General features: G+C 40.9%; 1 protein-coding gene across 2 annotated transcripts in view; it reads right to left on the reverse strand.

The window, feature by feature from the left end:
• The window catches only part of TPPP (tubulin polymerization promoting protein), an 82,368-nt gene extending 64,510 nt beyond the window's left edge, over window positions 1-17,858 (reverse strand). Inside the window, exons 1-2 of one of the 2 annotated variants that reach the window (XM_074542199.1) lie at window positions 17,706-17,858; window positions 3,637-3,888 (exon numbers count right to left, since the gene is read on the reverse strand). In XM_074542199.1, coding sequence (XP_074398300.1) covers window positions 3,637-3,884 — 248 coding nt within the window. In that variant the 5' untranslated portion in view covers window positions 3,885-3,888; window positions 17,706-17,858. Of the gene's footprint in view, window positions 1-3,636; window positions 3,889-17,168; window positions 17,428-17,705 lie in introns of those variants that run through there. The other variant, XM_074542196.1, reaches the window with a different exon arrangement.
• Window positions 17,859-22,902: the final 5,044 nt, after the last annotated feature.

Genomic DNA, 22,902 nt, shown 5'->3' on the forward strand with positions numbered 1-22,902 from the left:
TCAATAATTTCAGAGGTAAAATCTCTCCTGGAGCAAAGCAAGTTGCCAATTGGTGAATAAAACATTATCTTTCAGTAGCTCTTAGGTAAACATATCTCTTATTAATTTTTCTTGTTACTTTATCCTATCAGCAATTTTTAGTTCCTACCTATTTTGCGAGCATCTACTAGAATAATAAATAAAGCCTGAGAAAGTTAGCAAGACAACAAATGTGGGCTTTATACATAGTAACTCATAAATCCAAATAACATTTCTATTAGATTAATTATTTTCTAGTGTCTGAACAAAATATGTCATTGTCATAAAGTCTAAGTACAGCTTGCTAGAAAACAACCCTGCTAGGTACAGTGGCTTCCCAGTAACAGAACCAGCAGAAAATATATTTGGAAGTTCTAACACAATGCAGATGGCAACTGTAGTTGGGTATGGCAAACATTTTTAAATGTTTGCTGTGTTCCCTACAACTGCTAAAATCCACCAGCCCCATCCCACTGAACCATCACTTTGGTTGATCATAAGAATCCCAGGCTGAGGCTAATCTTGTGAGACACACTTTAGCTTAAGAGTTCAAAACCAAGAGTGATGCACAAAGCCTTCTGGTAACCATAAGGAGAATTCTTATTGAAGCATGGAAGCTGCACTTTGCACTTTTGGAGGGAGCTGGAGATTCTTCTATAGTGGTTAAGGTTTTACATTTAACATAGACAGGAAAAATTTGGTTTATCAAAAAGCCACAAAGCTCCGCTGGGAAAAAGCTGCTTGTAAAATAAAAATGAGTGTGAGTTTATTATGTGAGTATGACTGCTTTGATGCATTACCAAATCTATCATTATCCTTGAGCTTAAGGTTAAATGTGAAGTAAGGGAGAAAGCAATGAAAAACAGTTGTCTGAACATGCTCAAGAAATCCTGTATACCCAGCTTATGCTTAAACCCTAAGTTAAAGCATATTACTGACACTTGAGTTCCTACAGTCATGAGATCTTCCCTTTTTAAAACTTAAAATATTATATGTGAAATAAATGTGATCTAGACTAAAAAGAATTGCTGACACATGCACTCAAGAATAAAAATGTAAAAAAGCCCACAAAACCCCAACAGTTAAGAAAATGTGGAAGTATACCTACTGAAAGCATACATTCAAAAATACAGACCTTCCTAATAAGGACAGCAAATCTCAGCTCCCATATGCCACTTAAGCAATATAATTTAAAAATAAAATCACTTTAAAAGAGAAGAATATATAAAATATATGTTATAAGTATATGTACAAGTTGAATAATGAACAAAAAATTAAACAATTAAAATTAAGATACTTTTGCATTTGATGCAGTTACCTACTAAGCTATTAAATACTGGAGTGCTGGTTTTGGCTAGGGTAGAGTTCATTTTCTTCACAGTGGCTGTATTTTGGATTTGTGCAGAGCACAGGGTTGATAATTTAGAAATGTTTTTGTTATTGCTGAGCAGGCCTTGCACAGAGCCAAGGTCTTTTCTGCTTTCCATACTGCCATGCTGGCAATGAATGTGGGGGTGCTTGGGAGGAGACACAGCCAGGAAAGGTGAAGTGACCCCAGCTGACCAGAGGGATATTCCAGACCCCACAACATCATGGTCAGTAAATATACTGGAGGGAAGAAGGAGGAAGAGAAGGGACATTTGGAGTGATGGTGCTTGTATTCCCAACTTGTTACAGGTGATGGGGCCCTGGTCTCCTGGGGATGGCTGAACACCTGCCTGCCCATGGGAAGCACTGAATTAATTTCTTGTCTTCTTTTGCTTTTCCTATAAACTGTCTTTATCTCACCTATGAGTTTTCCAGCTTTTACTCTAAGTTCTCTCCCCAGTGCAGCTGTTGGGGGAGTGAGCAAGCAGCTGCATGGGGCTTGGCCACTGGCTGAGGTTAAACCAGGACAACTGGATAGAGGAAAAGATGGTATGCCTCTTCCAAGAGAAATGGCAACCCTTAACAGTGGTCACAGGAGCGAGGTCTGAGAAATTGCTGGGCTAACCCTCCCCCTCAAGAGCCAAAGACAAGAACCTTCAAGCTGAAGTGGGAGTGTTCAACAGCAGCAAGGGGATTTGGCAACATTTCCCAGGAGGCTCAGGTACCTGCCATCTTACAACTCACTCCTATGCAACAGGACGGGATTTCTTCTGCCCCAGTCACCAAATCTGATACTTCTTTATATCTGCTAACGCTGCACATCTGTTCATGCCATATCATGGGGTTATCCTGTCACTAAAGAGTCCAGAAACTGATATGAGAAAGGAGCAATAAGATTACATTTATCTACAGGAAATAATAAAACAAAATTTTAAGCTGATAAAATTAAAAAAAAAAAAATTGAAAATATCATAGATCAAGAAAGAAACAAAACCCTACAACCTAAACATCCATTTTAAATAAGACAGCTCTCTGATGGCATACCTAACTCCATTCAAGTAGGGATTGATACAAGGACAAGAGGGTGGGAGTGTGCATATGTAGTGTTTACAGTTATCTAGGTAAGAACCCCAAGGAGAAAAGGAACAAAGAAAGAAATCAAACAAATAAATAAGGTTATTCTAACTATATATGTTACACTGTCAACTTTCAAGATTAAAGGTCTTTTCTTCTCTGCCTTTCTCTAGTTTGATGCAGTCTAAATGGTCAGTGCTTGTAGGAAGATTTTCCAACTACCTTGTAAGCAATGCAGTTTGCACGTTCTCCCAGCACTACACCACAACATTTGAGTGCACAAGCCAAATAAGTGTTCCTACAGGCTACAAGTACAATTAAGAGACCCCTTTAAAAGTATATCCCTCAATACAATGACGTGTGAGACAATTTAAACAGTGTGGTAATAAAAAGCAGAAAAAGACAATATTATCATATCAGATGCCAGGGGAATACAAAAGGTACAAATAATCCAATTCTATACATAAAGCAAACCAAATAAATTATTTGGGACTTCATACAGAACATGCCATAACAGATTAACCCCTTGTTAACATATTTCCTTTAATATCTTCTCTTAGGTTTGACAAGTTTCTGACTAAGCCAGCCTAGGTTTTTAACTGGGGAGAAAGTTTCACTAAAGCTCCAGTCACAAAAATAAGATCAGATGACCAAGACAATCCTAATTCATCGTAGCCAAGGGTCCCCCTGAGTCTGGCATAGCCCTACACTTCAAACCTGAGCTGGTGTTGTGCTGGACATCATGACTGCTGTTAGAATACTGCCTTTTAGTACATATCCCACCTTAGCCTCCGTCCTCTGAGGCCAAGCTTTGGCAAGATCATCCTGACATCCTGATTTCATTCAGATATCTTTCAAGAAATATTGACAGCACTTACTGCAGACCAGTTTATTGGAATAGCCTGCATTTATTCTGATCACATCATAGTCTTTGAATAATATTACACCTGTGAAATTGAAGTCAATTTAATATAGTAGATCAGAAGCTGAAAGCAGTATCTTCAGACAAAACAAGAAAATTTTTTAAAGGAACAAGAAAGAGATTGATTTTGTCGAACAGTGTCTCACAACGTCAGAAGCAACGGAAGATAAATTTAGATGGTATCTACCAAACATGGTGGGGGGAGGAGGGTGAGGAGAGGGAAAATAATGAAATTATGGCTAAAATGAACTTACTTGATTTTACTGAAGACAATGTCAACATCTGTGGTTGTCACATTCTTCCCATCTATGATATTGCAGTCCTTACATAGCTTTGACCAATTCTTCCCATGCATTTCCTTTCCTGTGGCTCTTGTATCACCATGGACAGCAAATTTTCTAAAGGCCTCTTCCAGAGCACTTATTTCTCCTGCCGCAGCTCCTTCATGAGAGTTTGAGTCTGAGGATAACCTTTTTGCTGGTTTTGCTGATTTTTCAGCCATTGTGCTACAAGGAAAAGGAGGGTAAACTTATTGCATTAATTTGCACTAGATTACTTTCTGTCAATCTACATGCTAGAGTTCATGTCAAAACATATGAAGTCCGTATGAAGAATAAATGGTCTATAAAGTTAGAAAGAACTCACTACCCTCCACCATCAAAAATCAGTCTAAACAGAGAACTGTGTAACTCTCTGCCCATCTGGGAAAAAAAAATTCTAGTACATAAAAAAAAAAAAAAAAGGTACAGCAAGAAACTAGGGACACAAAACCAGTTTCACCATCATTACATCAGCCACCAAAAGAACATTTAATATTTGCTTCTTTTTTTTTTTTTTCTTAAATGGCAATCATCACAGTCACTGTGTTGATTTGAATAGAAATATGCCCTTTACACTGTAGGCATTACTTGCACTTGTATTTCTGAAGGAAAAATAGACATCTGTTGAGGAAGATGAAACAGGAAAGCCTTATAAATATGATTGCCTGGCAAAAGATTTTGAGAATATGGAAACTATAAGTGAGATTGAAATGAAAGCAAGTTTTGAGATCCCTTAGTTACTGAACAATGGGAAAACAATGGTGTGGCTGGCTGAAGGTAATCCCCTTTCGATGAAACAATACCCTCTGCAAGCAGACAGGTCCAAGGGTCAGAGCAGACCCCGCTAGCTTGGCAGAAGGGGTCCAAAGAGGAGTTTTCAGGGTTTAAAATGTAACACAGTATGGTAATGTAGCGATTCTTATAGGTTGTATGGAAATACTATAGGATTTGAATGTTGTACTAGATTGGTTAGTGAGAATCAGAATATTCAACACAGAAGATGATTTATTGTATTGCAATGGGAACTTTGCTCACTTCTTTTCTTTCCACTCCTTCCTCTTACTTACTTACTTTCCATACTCTTACACTTGCCTCTTGCCCCTTTTACTCTCTTATGCTTTTACGCTCTTATCCCCTCATCCTCTCTTCTCTCGGGCCTGCTCTGAGCTGCGGCCGGCAGCTTCCAGCAGGGCCCTGCACCCACACCCTTTGTAATAAACCGCAAGTTCCACGACCTGGCTTCAGAGATCTCTCTGACCATGCAGACCCCCCGTCACTCCTACAGACATCCCTTTATTTTCTGGACTTCAACTTTTATTTTTTACTGAAAAATTAAGTATTTTTGAAATGCAACAAAAATATTAATGTTAGAACCCTTATGTTACATTATGTAAGGACTAATAAGACAAGTCTCTCCTGTTATCCAGACCATTTATTTCTCAAGTTTATGCCCAAAGAACTGTAGCTGTGAAATTCATTTGGAACGAACACATCCATGATGGAGGCATACTGAGAAGGGATGTCGTTACTTCAGTCAAGAACTTTGAGACTATTCCAAGAACACATAGTATAGGTTTGTTTTTTACATGAAACCTTAAACTGTGCAACAGAATACTATTTTCAGGTGTCTTCACAAAAAAACCACACCCTGAAGCACCAGAAACATGTCATAGAAACCTGTTTCTTCTGCCCACGCACTCTTGGCATGGCAGAAATAAGAGGCACTAAACTACGGAATAAGAAGCCTAGGCACAGGGCACACTGCCTGCCTGCCCCAACAAACTGCACACAGACTGTCACCACCATCACATCAGTGGCACTGCTATAAATTTTTAACCCATGAAGAGATGGTTAAAGTATCAGAAATCTGGCAAACGCTAGATAAGGGCTGGAAAGCCCATCATACTTACCCAGCCTTTCTTCTAAAGCCCCAGCTGTATGTGAGATGTGATTAACATATGCAGAGATGGGTAGGTATTTCGAGTTAAGGTTTTATTTTTTCATCAGATAGGAAGTTCTTTTGATTTATATACTGTACATCAGTACAAATGCCTCAGCAAGGGAAAGGGTTCTAAAATTCTATCTCTTCCTATATTGCTTAAACTCTGACACTCCAACAACCATGACATACCCTTCCCTGCACACCGTAACCATAGCTGCTTGCTATGAAGCTGTTATTGTTGAAGCTTTTGATTAGAAAGAATCTTTTAATTAAAAACATACTAAAAGCACCTCTGTCCTTCACACCTGAGCAAACATATCATGGCCAAAGCACTACTGCCTTTTTTTGAAAACACCTAAATGCTTAAATCCCTTGCTATATCTTAAGCCGAGGGATCCTTCTGTTTTGTTTACACAGACAGCACAAGTTTTGGCCAACAAACCAAAATGCTAAATTAAAATTATTATGACAAAAATTTACTAACTGTAGCCTGAGAATTGTATGTGCACCTATGAAATAAAAAGTGAAGAACAGAGGGGGAAAAAGAGTTTAAAAATGTCATACGTTCATAAAAACGTCATAACGTTCATAAAATGTCAAAACGTTCATAAAAACGTTTAAAAAGTAACCAATTCCCATTTCTATTTCCTTTGTATTCTGCCTACTGTCCAAAGAGGAATTTTACCTCAAAAACCTTATCTGAAAGCATCCCAACACTGAAACACTAAAACAAAAAGCATGCGCGGTAAATTGAAAGCTACTACAAACATTAAGACACACATACTTTTACCAAAATGTGTCTAGATCAAATCTTCTGTTTCATCAGACTATATTCTTTTGCCACCAAAACAGTAGTAAAAGAACATAAGAAAAAAATAACAAATACTATTGATGTAACGTATACAACAGAGTATTTAATTTAAAATCAGATCATGAAGATCTATGATGTACCTCTATATACAAGGAAGCTTGACTTCCAAAAGCAGAAGTGTCTTCCAAGCTTGTAGCATTTCAAATCAACTGGAGCTAAAATACAGAGCCAGAAATTTTCCAAGCTAATACTAACTGGCTAGAGAAAGAGAGCACAGATCAGCAAAAACAAAGTCTGTGTAGGATATTAAAAACCAAAGTTACCTTTGTATGCAAGAAACAGGACAGGAAAAGGTGGAAATTTGCAATGGTAAGGTATGTATGGTTTGCAACAGTTTGTAATTTTATCTTGTGGCAAATAAACTTTCCAAGAAATTTTCAGGGATAACTCCTGCTTGCTCTTAGCAATTCTCTTAAGAAGCTATACTCAGAGTGAGTATCTTTGAAAGATACAACAAGAGCACAGTTTACAAGCTATAAACAAGAAAACATCTGCATCACTCTGTCTCATCTGACATTGGAAAATATAACCACGTGCCTACATTTTAAAGTATTTCCTGACCAAAATCTTTCCTTAGACAGTGTCAGTGCCTTGCTGGCCAATTTTCTTTAATGCTTTGTTGTGTATAACCATGAATCAACTTTGCACAGCACAGCAGAATCATGCTTTACTATCTAATACAGTCTTTAATATGATAGCTGTAGCAACTTAAAGAATTTTTTACTTACTTTCAGTAGCTAACATATTTAAACTTTATAAGCTTGCTATAGGAAAAATGCTCAGGAACATATTTGGCCTTCAGAAAGATAGCTCCATACTAATTTCCCTCATTCATTAATAAATGAACTTTGTATTGGGTTTTTTTGAGTAGTTCTGGATCAGGCAGAACAGACACACTATAGAAAAGGCTTTAGTTTTGAATGGTAAATCTGGTATGCAAAACAAACTCATTTCAAATAAATCCTCACCGTCTAAAGCAGAAAGTCAAGGGGAGACTAAAACCAGGGCTCTGCAGTGGTTACCAAATATTATTATGGACACTCCTTGTCAAATCATAATTACAGTTTACTTTTTAAAATCCTATGTAATAGCATGAAATATATTAAAAAAACCTACCTGGATTGATGAAAAAATTATCTAGTCTCAATTTAAACTTTTCTTTCTTAACTTTACAAACAACACAGTGTGAAGCATTTGTCAACATAATTAGAAGGTGAAGAACTGCACAACACAGGATATGAAATTAGACTTTGGATGGGCCCAGCTCCTTTAACTTTTTTTAGTGATTCGAGATAAAGAAGGAGATCATGTAATGTTGAAGAAACAATCTCTCAAAAGAAATAAAGAATAATCTATTTGACAAAAATTCAAGACCAAATGCTGTTCTGAGTCTTCGTTACCCTTTTCCCCTGGACAAAGGAATCAAAAGGTGCCTGGTAGATTCTGCTAGAAGTAAAGATTACGAGTAAGTTGGGGCAGGGCCACAGTAAGAAGATAAGTGAAAGATGAAAGAAAGTGATTACTCTTGAATACCAAATATAAAATACAGTAGAACAAAATTATACCACTGTTAAAAAGCATGAGCTGTGTAGATGCTGACTACAAGAACTACAGCTAACCAAAGAAATGCCTTTTATCACCATCCAAAAAGTCTAGTATGTATAAAATTAGACAATACCAATTTCCAGAGCCAGCAGAAAGAAGGTAGGAGTAGCCACCAATACAATCCTCTACAAATACTGCATGCTCCAACCAAGCAGGTCCACATTACCAAAAGCAACCAGATAAGAAAGAAGTACAAGCAGATGCTTGAGTTTTGGAGGTTTGTGAAAGAACAACTATCCTCCAAAAAAATGGAGTTTCAGAAACCCACTGAATACTTAGACAGTTAGGTACTGTGTTAAGAACTGCTATAGTCTGTGTCCTTTAGCAACACAGAAAAACAGTTCTTGTCTGTTCCCTCACTCTGCAATAGGTAAATAATACAGCACATTATACGGAGATTAAGCCAGGGATCAAACTAACTCATGTTAACTGATGCCAGCCACTGACTTCATTACTGTCTTGCGTTATATAGACTGAAAGTGCAGATCTGTGTTCTCAGCACATGCCTAAGCAATTAGAAAAAGTTTTCTAATATCATCAAAGTTCCTTTTAGCCAGAGACTAGAATATATACTCATTTGCAGACAGACAGCTGAAAGGCCTCCACTAGATAGTCACTTATTAACCTGGATTCTTCCATAAAAGATGGGACAAGAAGTGAATGTTTCTGTGAATTTCAGTTGTCAATTTCAAGAGCTGTGTGAATACCCAAAGCCTCAGTACTAACCAACTTCCAACTCTACTGAAGGACTTAGATTAAATTACACTCTTTCACGCATCCTCAACCTCTCCAAGTGTCAAGAAACTGCAGGAATTCCAGTATGGCTTTGATTTAAATTTGTGGGAATTGCTCTTACAAATAATCCATCTCTCTGCAGCAAGGAAGACTTAATAAGTCCCAGAGTATTTTTTTCAACAATTTCAGAAGTTTCTGCAACTCTGAATATGCATGTGTCCTAACAGGTCAGAATTCACCAGAGCACCTTCACTGCCCCATCCCTGACAACTAATTCATGGCTTATTTGATCAGCAGAAAGCTTAGTATTTGTAATGCAAATTATTATCACTGTCATGCCATGGATAGGGAAACCAAAGGAGAGGGATGAAGAAACATGTCTATTCTATTCTGCAGTATTCAGAACATCATGAGGACCCCGGGACCCATATTCTACACTACTTTAATTATGAAGGTCACATAAAGCAGATACATGAGTGCAATGACTACTCTAAGAGCCAACATTCTCTGACTTGATAAAGTAAATAAAAATATATTCTTACTAGCTGCAAATCTATTAAACCCTTTAGGAAGTCCACATCAAAAAAAACTGTTTACCAAAAAAAAATAAAAAAAAAAAAATACACACACATACATGTTACAGAATGACTAGGTTGGAAGAGACCTTCAAGATCATCAAGTCCAACCCATGCCCTAACACCTCAACTAAACCATGGCACTGAGTGCCACATCCAGGGATGGTGACTCCACCACCTCCTTGGGCAGACCATTCCAGTACTTTATCACTCTTTCCATGAAAAACTTTTTCCTAATATCCAACCTATATTTCCCTTGGCTCAGTTTAAGACTGATACACATATCAGCAGGATACAAAAATCTGAATGCCTATTTTTTTGTGCTATACCATGTACTTTTTCATTTGCTTTGTCTAGTGCACCTCTAATAGCTTTCATTTGCAGGAAGTTTTAAACAGTGTTAAAAACAGTTTTAATGAAGTCATCTCACAACATCAGCTGCCATGGAAACAAATATGAGTGTAACTGTCTAAGACAGAACAACAGACTAGAATATTACAGCATTATTACAGTCTCAGATACATTCACGCTAATGGAAAAGGCAGTGTATTTTAAAACTGTTCATGCTTTACAATACTTATCAACCAGGATTTGCTAAAATGAGGTCAAAAGTCTAGCATGAATTAAAGAAAACTTCCAACTCACACTTTTAAACAGCAGAAATCATTCAAGAATCAAGCAGACCTCTGACTGCTAAGACTGATGAATTTTCAGAATCCAACAGCACAATGGCCCAGCTGCAATGCAATAATGGTACTGCCAGCATCTCCTGTTTCCTGTTACACTCACCTTTGCCCAGGCTAGCCTTATTTGTCAGGTGTAATACCCGCAACACGACAACTTAAAGTTATGTTTACACTGAGTATCAAGGCCATCATCTAGCTAGCAACCAAAGTCTGCAGTGTAAATTCTTCAGGCTCCTACAACCTAAAATGCACTATCTGTTCAGGGTCTCAGTCTTAGCCCTGATACCTCCCTCATTACTTAATCCTTTTTCCCATACACCCCAGGCAACTAGTCTCATATGTTCAGTGTTACCTGTTTTTACCTTCCATTCTCCTACTCATTTTTCCTGCTCACCAAGCTTTGCCAAGCATGCAAGTGCTTAGGGCACAATTTTTATCAGAATCTGTTACTGCACTGTTGGTAAAACTCATCCAATGCACCACAAGTAGTTGTCATCCAGAATTTCTTAAGACCTTCTAGCCAATCCAAGTAAACAAGAAAGCAACTTTTCAATGAGCACAGGAGGTGCTATTTTTATAAGTTAACTGAGTGCATAATGAATTATGAAACTGTGCAAGGCATTTGAATTTGTCTGACTGTATCTGGTTTATTTTAGTACTTGATCCATCTTCCCCTTGTTATAAAAACTTAACAAAATTGCAATGAAAGAGAATTCTCATTTATTTTCTCCCTGTAATTATTTATGCCAAATAAAAACAGCGGAGACAAAGCACAGCACATGGAATCTTTTCCCCACAATTTTGCATAAACATTCAGGCTTAGGGAAGGACAAACAGGAGGAGAAATGCAACATCCTCCTAATAAAAAGCAATGCTTTAACTGCTATTAAATCTTCCCTTAAGCTTCCTTCACAGCTACCTGCAGGAACCAGAGTTAAAGTATTTCTCTTCAGAGATCTGCTCTGGTTATATTTCTCTACATGTGATGCTGAAGTGAATGACAGCCACCCATTTTCCCTAGCATACAACACAGAAGGCAAATGAGCAGAGACCACTGCAAAACAAGCAAAGCTAACAATTCTATCTAAAGTTAAACCCATCTTCACCTAAAGAAAATTAAATCCTTTTGCAGGCTTTATGAAGAACTGCATGGCTGAACATCAAGCTCTCTTAACAATATATGTGAATTTAGCACTATGGACAAGGGCAAGGCTGGCCAGATCATACAGATACATTTAGACCTTCAGCAGGACATACGCAGAGTAACAGAAAAGGTACCTTTCTTAACCTCTCCAATGTTTCTCCTCAGCAAAACAGTATTTCAGACTGTGAACATATGTCATCACATATGCCATTAAAGGATCTAACTTAGAAACATAACATACAGCACAGAGATTATTTTGACTGCTGACAAATTATTGGTACTGTTGTATTTCTAAAAACTATTGCTATTCAGCTACTTACTTCTACAATGTTGCTTGAGATACAAAACTAAGTTTAGTTCTTAGTAAATTACACTCCTCCATTTCAAAGAACCACTTCATAAATATCACCTCTTTATATAAACAAAGCATTTGTACACAGACACACAAACCTTTATCAGTAACAGATCCATTGCAACTTATTTCTTTCAAAAAGCATGTTCACCTGACAACACTTAAAAGTACACAAAAATTCTCTATCTAGCTAACTATTAACTAGCTCCACAATATCCTGTAAAACCACCGTGTCACTTACACAAGGCTTTAACTATGAAGGTGAAAACATAAATAAGGCATCCACAGCATAGACATGTACTGGTAAACTCTTATTATGCTTTTTTTTCATTATGCCACTACTCCATTTGAGAGTTCCACTTTCTACGTACTCATCCTAAGCTCTGCCAGGCTGCTGTCTGTGGTAGATGACTAATCTGGACACAAACATTCTGCAGTTTCATACACAGGCAAGGATACAAGCCAGTGTCTAGAACTGCCTTCACAGAAGAAAGTGAATGACACCTGTTAAAGAACTACAAAAGAGGAGACTCAAGTGTTTAGATGAGGCATTTTTTCATATTCTGCATGTATCAAAAAAAGACTTCAAATCACAGATCTGAAAAGAGTGGAAGACAACTGCTGCTCTCCACAGTAGTCATACAATTAATTTACAGCTCCAAATAACATGCTGTGCCTGTCATCACTTTAGGATTAGTTGAATACAGGTTCTACTACAATTGCAGAGCTTGCTTCACCTCACTTCTTCATACACTTACATTACATCCTCCCACCACTCCCACCCAGACCAGACTTTACTTGGAACTTCCACAGAACCTGCACAAAACATTTCTGGAAAAGCCATGAGTAATGAAGATCCACTCCATGAAAGCAGATCAAAGATTGTACAGAAAGATCACTTCAAACTCCATTAAGATGGGGGACTTTGAGTACCACCCGTAAGTAAAAGCATCTAGAGAATCAACTATTGACAGGGACAAAATTAAATCCAAGAAAAACTGACCTAACAGAGAATGGAAAGCACTGTAAGATTTAGTAGTCACAAAGCACCTCTGATCAAAGAAAGGAAGATGATACAAGAGATGCAAAATCATGAGACGATGCTTTACCATAAGACACTTTACAAATCACATTGGTGGAATTCTTGAGAGATCCAAATACCCCTGCAGAGAAATTGAATCACCTACTAAATGGTTCTTTACTACCAAAGATATCAAAAAACTGAACAGTTGAAAATTCAGGCAACATCAGTGCACATTAGAAATATGACTTCCTTATGAAGAGACAATCAACCACATCAGGGACTGAAGGTAACTCCCAAGAATAAGCTGCAAATACTTCACATCCTCATGTCTGCACATTAGTCTGCCTTTATTACTGAAGATTTATTTAGTCACATATCTCTGAAAGACAGACTTTTACCAAATCTAGGTTATTGCTCTTGGATAACTAACTCAATATACCCAATACATGAATCAAGTTAGACTGCCTTATGTTCTTAAAATCTGCTACTTCACTTTTGTCTGAATCCATTAAAATAAACTAACCGTTAAGTACAGATTTTTTGCAACCACCCACAGCCTGGTCCAAAATAAGAAGGGAAATACTTACTTTGCTAAATCAGTAAGTTCTTTCACATCTATACATGCTTCTAAGATGAAATATTTGGGTACTACTCCTTCCAATACTCAAATCAGAAGAGACAGGCCTAAATAGGTTTGTAAATTAAACAGTGTCATCAACAATGGAAAAAAAATTGTGAGCAAGACATCTTAGCATTTTCACTACTACTGCAAGAATTTTCTTAGCATTGATCCATTGAATAATTTGAACTAGGACTGCAACTCTGAGAGACTCAAGAAAAAACTGTTATTTCGTTGATTTTTTTAATTTCAAGTTTCTTTGTGCTCATTTTGTCAAATGCTCCCAATATATGAACACTGACACAGATGCATATTCCTGAGATTAGCCAAACTGAGCAAAAATTAACTTAATATTATTATTTTAAACAGTAACAGTGCAGATTCATTTCTATCATTTCATCAGCTGTATAATGCATTGAACCTTTGAACTGTAAACTCCTGGTTGCCACCTTTTGGGCTTCCATCCAGGACAAGGTAAACTCATACCACAAATGCAGGACACTACGAGGCAGGAGAAGTTTTAGGAGGAAAAGAAAGAGGGAACCTTAAGACAACTAGCAGGAGTAAGAGCCTAAGCTTCTCCACAGCTGCCTCAGAGTCCTGACAGAGTTAAGAATCCCTCTTAGCAGCAGCAGCAAAGTGAATTGCCCACCCACCACACCTAACGACTAACAACAAAGAAAAACTTCCCAACTGTTTTGATGGATATACCACTGTGAGCAAAGAAAACTGAGTAGCACAGAATCAGTCTGTTCTGCTCTGTCAGCACTTGAGATAAACACCCACTCAAGAAGAGTGTCCTGAAACCTGAGCAGGATATGCATACTTGTCCTGTAACACATGTACAGTCCCCGGGTACTTAAAGACTATATTTTTATAGGGGTATTTTACCAGTAACACTCTTTCACTGTACAGATCTTTTCATCACTATTCCAAAGTATCCCAAAAAACAGCCTACAGTGGAATGGGAAATTCTTGCAATACTTCCACGTATGGGAAATTTGAGGTGGGCAAAGTGATGCATTCACTCAGAAATGTCTTTTAGCTGGAGGTGTAGTTATTATTATGTATTTCTGAGGGGGGTTAGGCACATGAGTGGGATGAGATGAAGAAAGAGCTAGAACAGCTTACAGAAAACACTCAAGAAAGGAAAAATAATGGAATTTGAAATGAAAACTCCATTTCAAAATTTTAAAATATTACCTTAGATTTAAAAAACTGTAAAAATTAGATGGTCTGAAGGGAAAATTTTTCATATTAGGTTGATGGAGATTGTTTATCTTAGTTTTCAGCATTTAGTCAAGTTAGATGCATTTCAAAATCCCCCAAACCCAAGCCATTCTCATGTCCCAGGGATAACCCTCAGAGAACAGTGGCAGTCTTACATTAAGTTCTACAATTCCCATTGCTCTTACACAAGAATGAGAAAGTACACAGCTGGATAATGCACACACATACCAATGTATCCTTCTTAACAACAGCTTGATTTCTCTTTTTTACCACTCACAGTTCTTTATTTTCTTTAGAAAGAAAATGTTCTTTATTTTAGATCATAATATTAGGGGGCCATGCCCAAGTTATTGTTCCATTATACTGGACATAACACTTTAGTAAAGGTCCTCGATCACAGCTTCCAGACACTATGGCAATACAAACAGTAAGCAAAATATTTCCTTTCAACGAACTGGCAGAGACTTCCAGAAGTACTTATGCTCACAGTAGTCATGTCAGTACGGCAGAGAAACAGTAGGTGTGGAAATTATATACCAGCATTTAATTTCAGTTAGGCACAACATTTTTATGGGTTTCAGGGGGGAGACAAAAACAAACTTTGCTGCTTGCTGAAGAGAATCCATTCCATTTATCCAAGCCTACAATCAGTATGCATGTACAAATAAAAAAGGACATTACATCACTGAATGACAGACTATGCCACAGAATGACTGTTCTTGTAATATATGAAATATATACAGTAATATGTAAACATAGAGAGATAGATGCTTGTGAGTATGGTCACATCCTCACACTGGAGACTTACATAATTAAAGTGTGTAAAGCAAGAAAAATATCTGATTTTATTTTGTATTTTAGCTTATCACTTGAAAGCAAGTTATCAAGGTTAAACATTGCATGGCTTATTCTCTGAAGTGCTATGAGATATATTGAGTACAATTAATTGCTTTTACCTATAATGAGAATACTTACCTTAACATAAATTGACATAACTGACTGCCTCACTCCTTGAAAGACCCTTATTTTATTTTTTCAAATTAAGCTCAAGATATAAAAGGCAAAAATAGCTTCTACCAAAAATACCAATACCACTACCAAATACCAAGTTAATATAAAAATGCCAAATAATAAAACCACTACAACCACAGCTGCCTCCAGAAAGTAACTGGAATGAATATATCTACTATAAAAAGTAAATAAAAAGACATGCCTTTTCACCACAGTCAAGCCACAGATTAAATATGACAAAGAAATAACTACTTGCTGGATGTATATTTCCATTTATAAATATCTTTTCTTATATTTACAAGGGTCAAGTGCAAGCATTGCAGGAGATTCCTATGTGAACTTTATCTGTAATTTGATCTTTGCATGGCATGCTGTCTAAGCATTACACTGTACTATAATTTAATACTGGACATACACTTCAGCAGTTACAAATGATGCACTATTTAAAAGCATATAACTGTGACCCAGAAATGTACAAAGGCATTCAAAATACCATTTTATTTTGGACTGGGGATATGAAAGGTCGAGTTGGGATAGGGGTCTCTAAAAACATAAAGAAGTGGCTCATCACTAAAGGATTTTAAAAAATGGCCATTGCCATTTAAAAAAAATGTTGTATAGGTTCGATAAACAGTGATGCTATTTTAAGCCTAAGACTATGAAAGTGTACAGGGGAAAAAAACCCCATATATTAATGTTTTACTATCATGCTAACCCTAAAATACTAGAGGGGAAAAAAATCCATACCTTAATGTTTTACTATCATGCTAACCCTTTCCAACCCACCTAAAGCATATTATTTAATGATGCAGGCAGAGAAAACAGCAGGACAGCTCAGCAAATGACAGTCTCACATCATGTGTTTCATTTCAGGCTGGGGCTTTGGTTTGCTCCTCCTCTTTCTTTTCTTCAATAAACATGAGGGGTTATGCAACCCTCTGTAAAATAAAAAAAAAAACTGTCCCCTCCCAAACCTGCCCTGCGTAGAGCCTGCAAAACATGAATAGGGAACCTGGCCGTCAGCAGCATCTCCTACATGATTCGAAGCTGTCAGTGTTTGAGATGCTATTCACATATGCGTTCAGCACCTTGCAGTATACATCCAACTTCCCTTTGGAATAATTTCACCAATGTACAAGAGCTTTTACCCAGGACTGGAGAAATATTTGCAACCGATGGTGATCTGGCAGAGGAGGGGCTGTATTAATTTTCAAACGAGCTAGCCGAGTTTACAGATAAAAACACAGGATCTTGTCTCGTCCTCGTTTTCCACTCCTGAGTACATGGCTGTATACCTACGGGCCTTACCCCGCAGGCACTAAATGGTCTCCCACACCTGATGCTGGTTTTGTGGAGGACGCTATACAGCAGTGACTCTTGAAGACAAAGCCCCTCCAGCTACCACCTGGGGATTTCAAGAAGAAAAAAAAAAAAAAAGAAAAGAAACGGCAAATAGTCTCTCCGCATCGGTCTCCATAAAAGGGGGACGCTGCCTCTAAACGAGCGTATGAAGCAGCAGCGTCGTCGGTCGAGGCTTTGTTGTTGACTGCGGAGCATTTGGTGTGTGCGCGCAAGGTGGCTCCTTCCCGGCTCCTCGGGGAGCCGCCCGCGGGCGCAGCGCGGGGCTCGCGGGCTGCCCGCAGGCAGCCTCCAGCATCGCCCAGCCACGCACCTGCTGTCGCCGGGAGCCGGGAAGCCGCCCGGGTCCCACGCTAGCTGCGGCCGCGCGTACCACCTCGATGGCGATCGGGGCATGCGGCTGGCAGAGCCCATCGCTATGGCAGGGAAAGGCGCGCAGCTCCGCGCCAAGCCCCGCTCCTCGCCAAGCCCCGCTCCCCGCCAGCTCCTGGTCCCCGGTTCCCGGAGGGGAGCGCGGAACATCGCGGGGACAGCACGGAGGTGAATCCCAAGGAGGGACGCGGCGCCGCCGCCCGCAGCCCCGCGCAGGCGTTACATAACGACGGCGGCGGCTGGGCTCGGGCGCCCCTCCGGTGGGGACTGGCACCGGGAGGGGGCACTGGAGCTGCCAGACCCCCGGCAGCGCCTCCACCTCCCCCTCCCCTCGCGCCATCGGCAGCCGAGCTGCGATCGATTAGCGACGCGATGGGAAAGAAGGAGCGGGCACGGCACACGACACGCACCCTACCCCCCCCCCCACCCCCGGCGGAGCGGCGCTCGGCCGGCGCGGGAGCGGCGCCCGCATACTCACCGCCGGCTGCGGAGGGCGGCAGGTCTGGCGGCGCTGGCCGGGCTCCGTGCGGCGCGCTCGGCGGCAGCCGCGGGTGTCCGCAGCCGGCGCGGCCGTTGCAGCGGCACCGCCCCCCCCGCGCGGGCATTGGCGGGCTCGCGGCACCGCCCGCCCGCCGCGAGCGCCCATAGGCGGCGCGCGCCGTCCGGCCGGGGCCGCGCCCGGCCCCGCGGGGCGCCTGAGGGGCTGCGCGGCTGGCGCTGCCTTACATGGCCCGCTGGCGCGGCCGCGCTCCCGCCCGCCCCGTTTCCCCCGTTATTCCTGCTATCCCCGTTTGCCCCGTCGCCCTAAACGCGCAGGCAGGTGCGCTACGTCGGGCGGAGCCTCGCCCTGTTCGCGCATCCTGTGCCTCCCGCTGCCAACGCACCGAGAGGTACCAATGTCCTTTGTGTTCTGCCGGGCCCCGGCAGGTTTGGGTCTGGGTGGCCGCTCGGCTGTATTTGAAGCTGGGATCGTCCATGTAAATGAACACGGTGTGGAAGACTGGGCTGTGTGGTGCAGCGGGCGTTCAGTAAAAGAAAGCCTCACCTTCCCTCAGGTTGACTCTCGCCTGGGAGCAGACCGAGGCCGGCACAGTGGAGAGGTGCAGCCAGAAACCTACTCTAGAGCAACTCAATTCAAAACTCTGGAGCACAGACACGGTCCAGGAGCCAGCAGGAATCTAGTCAGCCGTTATGCACCCTCATCTGTGAATTTATAACCAGAGTCCAATGACCCTGCAGAGCATCCTTGGTGGATTTTAACTTGATTTCTTCTGTGCTGGAATGAAGTTAAAACAACCTACCCACAGTTGTGAGGGAGGAGAGCAAAATGCTAATGTGCAATGGATTCTCAATTTTTCAAATGCAGGAGATATATATGGCTAAGGTTTTGATTGGTTATGTGCCTGTGCTTGCCTCAGGAAACAGAATAGTTTACAAACTATTGTAAAATTAGCTTATAAACTCTGATCTCAGTAACTCAAGGCAATTATTGAAATGACCACGAATGTAATAAATTGACTTGAAAGGACCCTTCATGTTAGGGTTGAGTCTGGCTGTAGTATGAGTGAAGGTTTTGTGGTAGTGTAGGGCAAATGAAATTATGTTCTCTCCTAAGAGCAAAATCAATGTCTGCAAATCAACCTCTAAGTCCTTCTCCCCCGGGCTGCTCAAAATCCCTTCATCTCCTAGTCTGTATTGGTATTCAGTAGTGAAACTAAACGCGCTCTTGGTAAGCACAGACATACAAACACATTTCTGCGATATGTATGTGCATACACCCATGGACAGCTACACAGATCAATACAGCCAGAAACACTCAGCACTCACACAAGCACTCACAGCACCAATGGCCTCATCTTGCTTCCCTGTGGCCAATCAGGATGAAAGTGTATTATTAGAAAATATATGCTATGTATAATGTGGATTCCTCCAGTAGCTGACCGTAGATACTCAGTCTACCCCTGGATCCACCATGTGCCCCACTGTTGTTACCCTGGACATACAAGCTCCTAAGACTTGCAGTCCCACTGTAGTTGCTCTTCACTCATCACCAACAGACACACACCATGATCTGCTGAAAGCTGGATCTCTGATCTTCTCAACTGCTGTACCTTCACAAATGAGCACCTCTCCAAGGGCTGGTGCAGCCCTCCTCACTCACATGCACCACGGTTCTCTCACTAGCTGGGCTTAGACATGCAGTCCACCCAGTAACTGGCTGTGGATCCCAGGTCACCCAGTTACTGGCATCTGGACACACCATTCTCCACACCCCACAGTCCTACTCCAGCTGCTGGTACAGATTTCCTTGCACACAGCAGCACATGAACATGCATACTGCTGATCTCTCCTGAGCAAACACCACCCAGTATCTTGGACAGGCCCTCCTTCCAGCCTGGATCGCTGTTGTCCCCAGCTTCTTTCCATACATTTACACACACACACAGAGACACATGCAGTCTCTCAGCTGACCTTCAGATTTTACATCCTCTCCATCAGTTGGCATGGACTTCTTGGTCCCTTTGGAAGTTACCTTCCCCAATTGCCTTACTTCTAGAGACATACTTCCCTCCCAAGCCTCTTAATCTCTTCTCCACCTAGTTTGGCTTGATATTTGCACTCTCTCTTGGTCCAGCTGCTTACACCAGACACATAAAATCCCTTATGTGCAGTGGAGCTATTGGTGCTTGTTTTTACTCTCTCCAGTCTCTTCAGCTGATGACTCTGCTGATCTGCAAGCCCTATAATCCCTTGTCCAATTGCAGTTGCTGACTCTTAGACATCCATACAATCACATCCACACAGAACAGAGTCCACTCATTTAGGATAATAGATAGAAACGGAATTAGGAAGAATGCAGGACAGCAGGTGATCATCAGGTGAGGGTCATGGCCAGACAAGCATATGCCCAGCAACCTGTTTACACATGGGCAACTGCTTTTGTCCTCCTAGCCCTCTATGACCCATTTTCTCCAAGCCAAGATAAGCCCTCCCTTCCTCTGTTTTTAATTTTGTCCCCTATACCAGCCAAAAGATATCTTGTGTAATCCTAAGATTCCCTGAATGTCAGGGGAGGTTCAGACTTGACATTTGGAAACATTTCTTTACCAAGAGGATGATCATTCCCTGGAACAGGTCTTCTGTGGAGGTTACCGATGCCCTGTGCTGTCAGTGTGTGAGGCATTTGGAAAATGTCCCTAAAAACAGCTTTAACTTTGAATCAGCCCTGTCACAATCAGGCAGTTGGACTTGATGAACATTCTATTCTATTCTATTCTATTCTATTCTATTCTATTCTATTCTATTCTATTCTATTCTATTCTATTCTATTCTATTCTATTCTATTCTATTCTATTCTATTCCCTTGCATCCACAGTGTGTGTTATAGCCTCTAGATAGTGTTGCCTTTTGCCCAACCTGGAAATGAAACTTGAGATAAGTTTAGTAAGGAGGTAATATAAAGGGGGAACTTTATTTGAAGGCCTTCTGAGGCATTTATGGAAAGATGTCCACAAAAGCCCACCCACCCTCTCCCAGGGGTGAGTACATTTTTATAGGTTAGTATTATGGATAGAAAACACCAATTAGGAGGACAAGTGGTGATGCAATTCTCCCCCCCCCCCCCCCTCCAGGCCAAGCCCGTTCTCTCGAGCCCCCTTTCAGCACTAGTTGTACTTTGTCCATGAAATATATCTGGAAGAGTGATTCTGAGCCTGGGATCCGAGGAAGAACAAAGATAGCATGGATCCTTGTACCCCCCAGGGCTTGGAGCTCTGGAATTTGTTTTGTCTTTCTGCTTAGGGAAAAGCCATGGAAAATCACTGGGAAAACTAGGTACTAATACAATAGGTGACAGAGTTACAAATATATGTGTGAAGAATACAGACAACATGTAAAATAAAAAAAGGCAAAACTCAAATCCCATCAATTGTATCCCTGACTTCAACCCCTAAGTTTGTCTGGAAGGACTACCCAGACTCATCTGGTGTGTTTCAGACCTGGATGATGATCATCAGTTCTCTTTTGTGACACTCCTGAGATTGGGACAAGGAATCTTTTTTTTTGAGCTCCCCATAAAGATGAAGGCTCCTCTCTTTGATATTGTTCTGTGCCAAATTTAGAGTGTGGACATGAGCTTTTTATCAAAGAACCTAACAACACTGAATTTCTGGTCAAACTTTGAAGACCCTATATTTTCAGATGGAGATTATTTTAGAGATTTAATTTAGCAATTTAATTTAATGGAATTTAGTAATTTAGTTCCTGGTCCTGGAGTCATACTATTGAAAATATGGCATCATGAAGTTTTGGCAAAGACAAATGAGTCACAGAAATAAATCAGTGATACCTCAGGGCATTTATGTGATGCCTACCTAATCCACACTGTCTTCCTTTCCACCCTCCAGTTCACAGTCCACCAAGTAGCTCCCTCTCAAGTGGCCAGGATAGAGATGAGACAAAATGTTGGAGCCTTTGTTTCATTCTTTCAACTGGCGTTTGTTGTTCAAGATGCTTGTCTTTTACACTTCCCAAACTAATTTTTAGAAAATTCAAGTATAAAATCACAAAAGCCCATTTTTCGATTATCCATATTTGGGTTACATGCCAATGTTTTGGTAGCAAGCAGGCTACAGGGGTGGCTTCTGTGAGAAGATAACACAAGCTGCCCCTGTGCCAGAAGGAGTCAGCTCCAGCTGGCACTGACAGACCCGCTGCTGGCTAAAGTTGAGCTGCTGGTGGCAGCACACAGTGACAGTATATTTAACAAGGGGAAAAAAGTGCTGCACAACAGCAGCCAATGGGTGAGAGAATGGTACAGACAACTCTTCAGACCCTAAGGTCTGGAGGGGAAGAAGGAGGAGGAGGAGGTGCTGAAGGCACTGGAGGAGAGATTCCCCTGCAGCTTGTGGTGCAGCCCCTGGTAAGGCAGCTGTGCCCCTGCAGCCTATGGTGCAGACATCCACTGTGCAGCCTGTGGAGGATCCTATGTCCAAGCAGGTGAATGCTCCCTGAAGGAACCTGTGAACAAAAGAAGAAAAAGCCCATTCTTGAGCTGGCCTCTGACAGCACCTGTGACCCCATGGAGAGGTGCCCATGATGAAGCAGGTTTTCTGGCAGGACCTGTGACTCCATCTGGGAATCCACACTGCAGCAGTCTGTTCCTGAAGGACTGAACCCTGTGGAAAAGACCCACACTGGAGCAGTTAATGAAGAACTGCAGCCCATGGAGAGGATCTGTGTTGTATAATTTTGTGAAAGACTGTCTCCCATGGGAGGCCGCCCAGGCTGGGGGAAGAGCATGAGGAGGAAGAGATAAAACATTAATAACTGATTTGAACCCCTATTCTCCATCCACTGTTCAGGAGGAGGAAGTAAAGAAGTCAAGAGTGAAGTTGAACTCTGGAAGGACAGACCAGTGGGAGGAATGTGTTTTAAGATTTTTTTTTTTATTTCATATTATCCTACTTTTGATTTGCAATAAATTAAATTAATTTACCCACACTGAGTCTGTTTGGCTCAAGATGGTTATTACTGAGTCATATCCTTACCCTTATCTTGAACCACGAGCCTTCTGTCACATCTCTTGTTGAGGCAGGGAAGTGATAGTGGGATTGGTGTGTGCCTTGCATATTTTCAAGGCACTCACCCAGCATATTCTCATACTATCTTAATAA

Source organism: Zonotrichia albicollis, chromosome 1 (genome assembly GCF_047830755.1).
Source record: "Zonotrichia albicollis isolate bZonAlb1 chromosome 1, bZonAlb1.hap1, whole genome shotgun sequence".
Taxonomy (NCBI): Eukaryota; Metazoa; Chordata; class Aves; order Passeriformes; family Passerellidae; genus Zonotrichia; species Zonotrichia albicollis.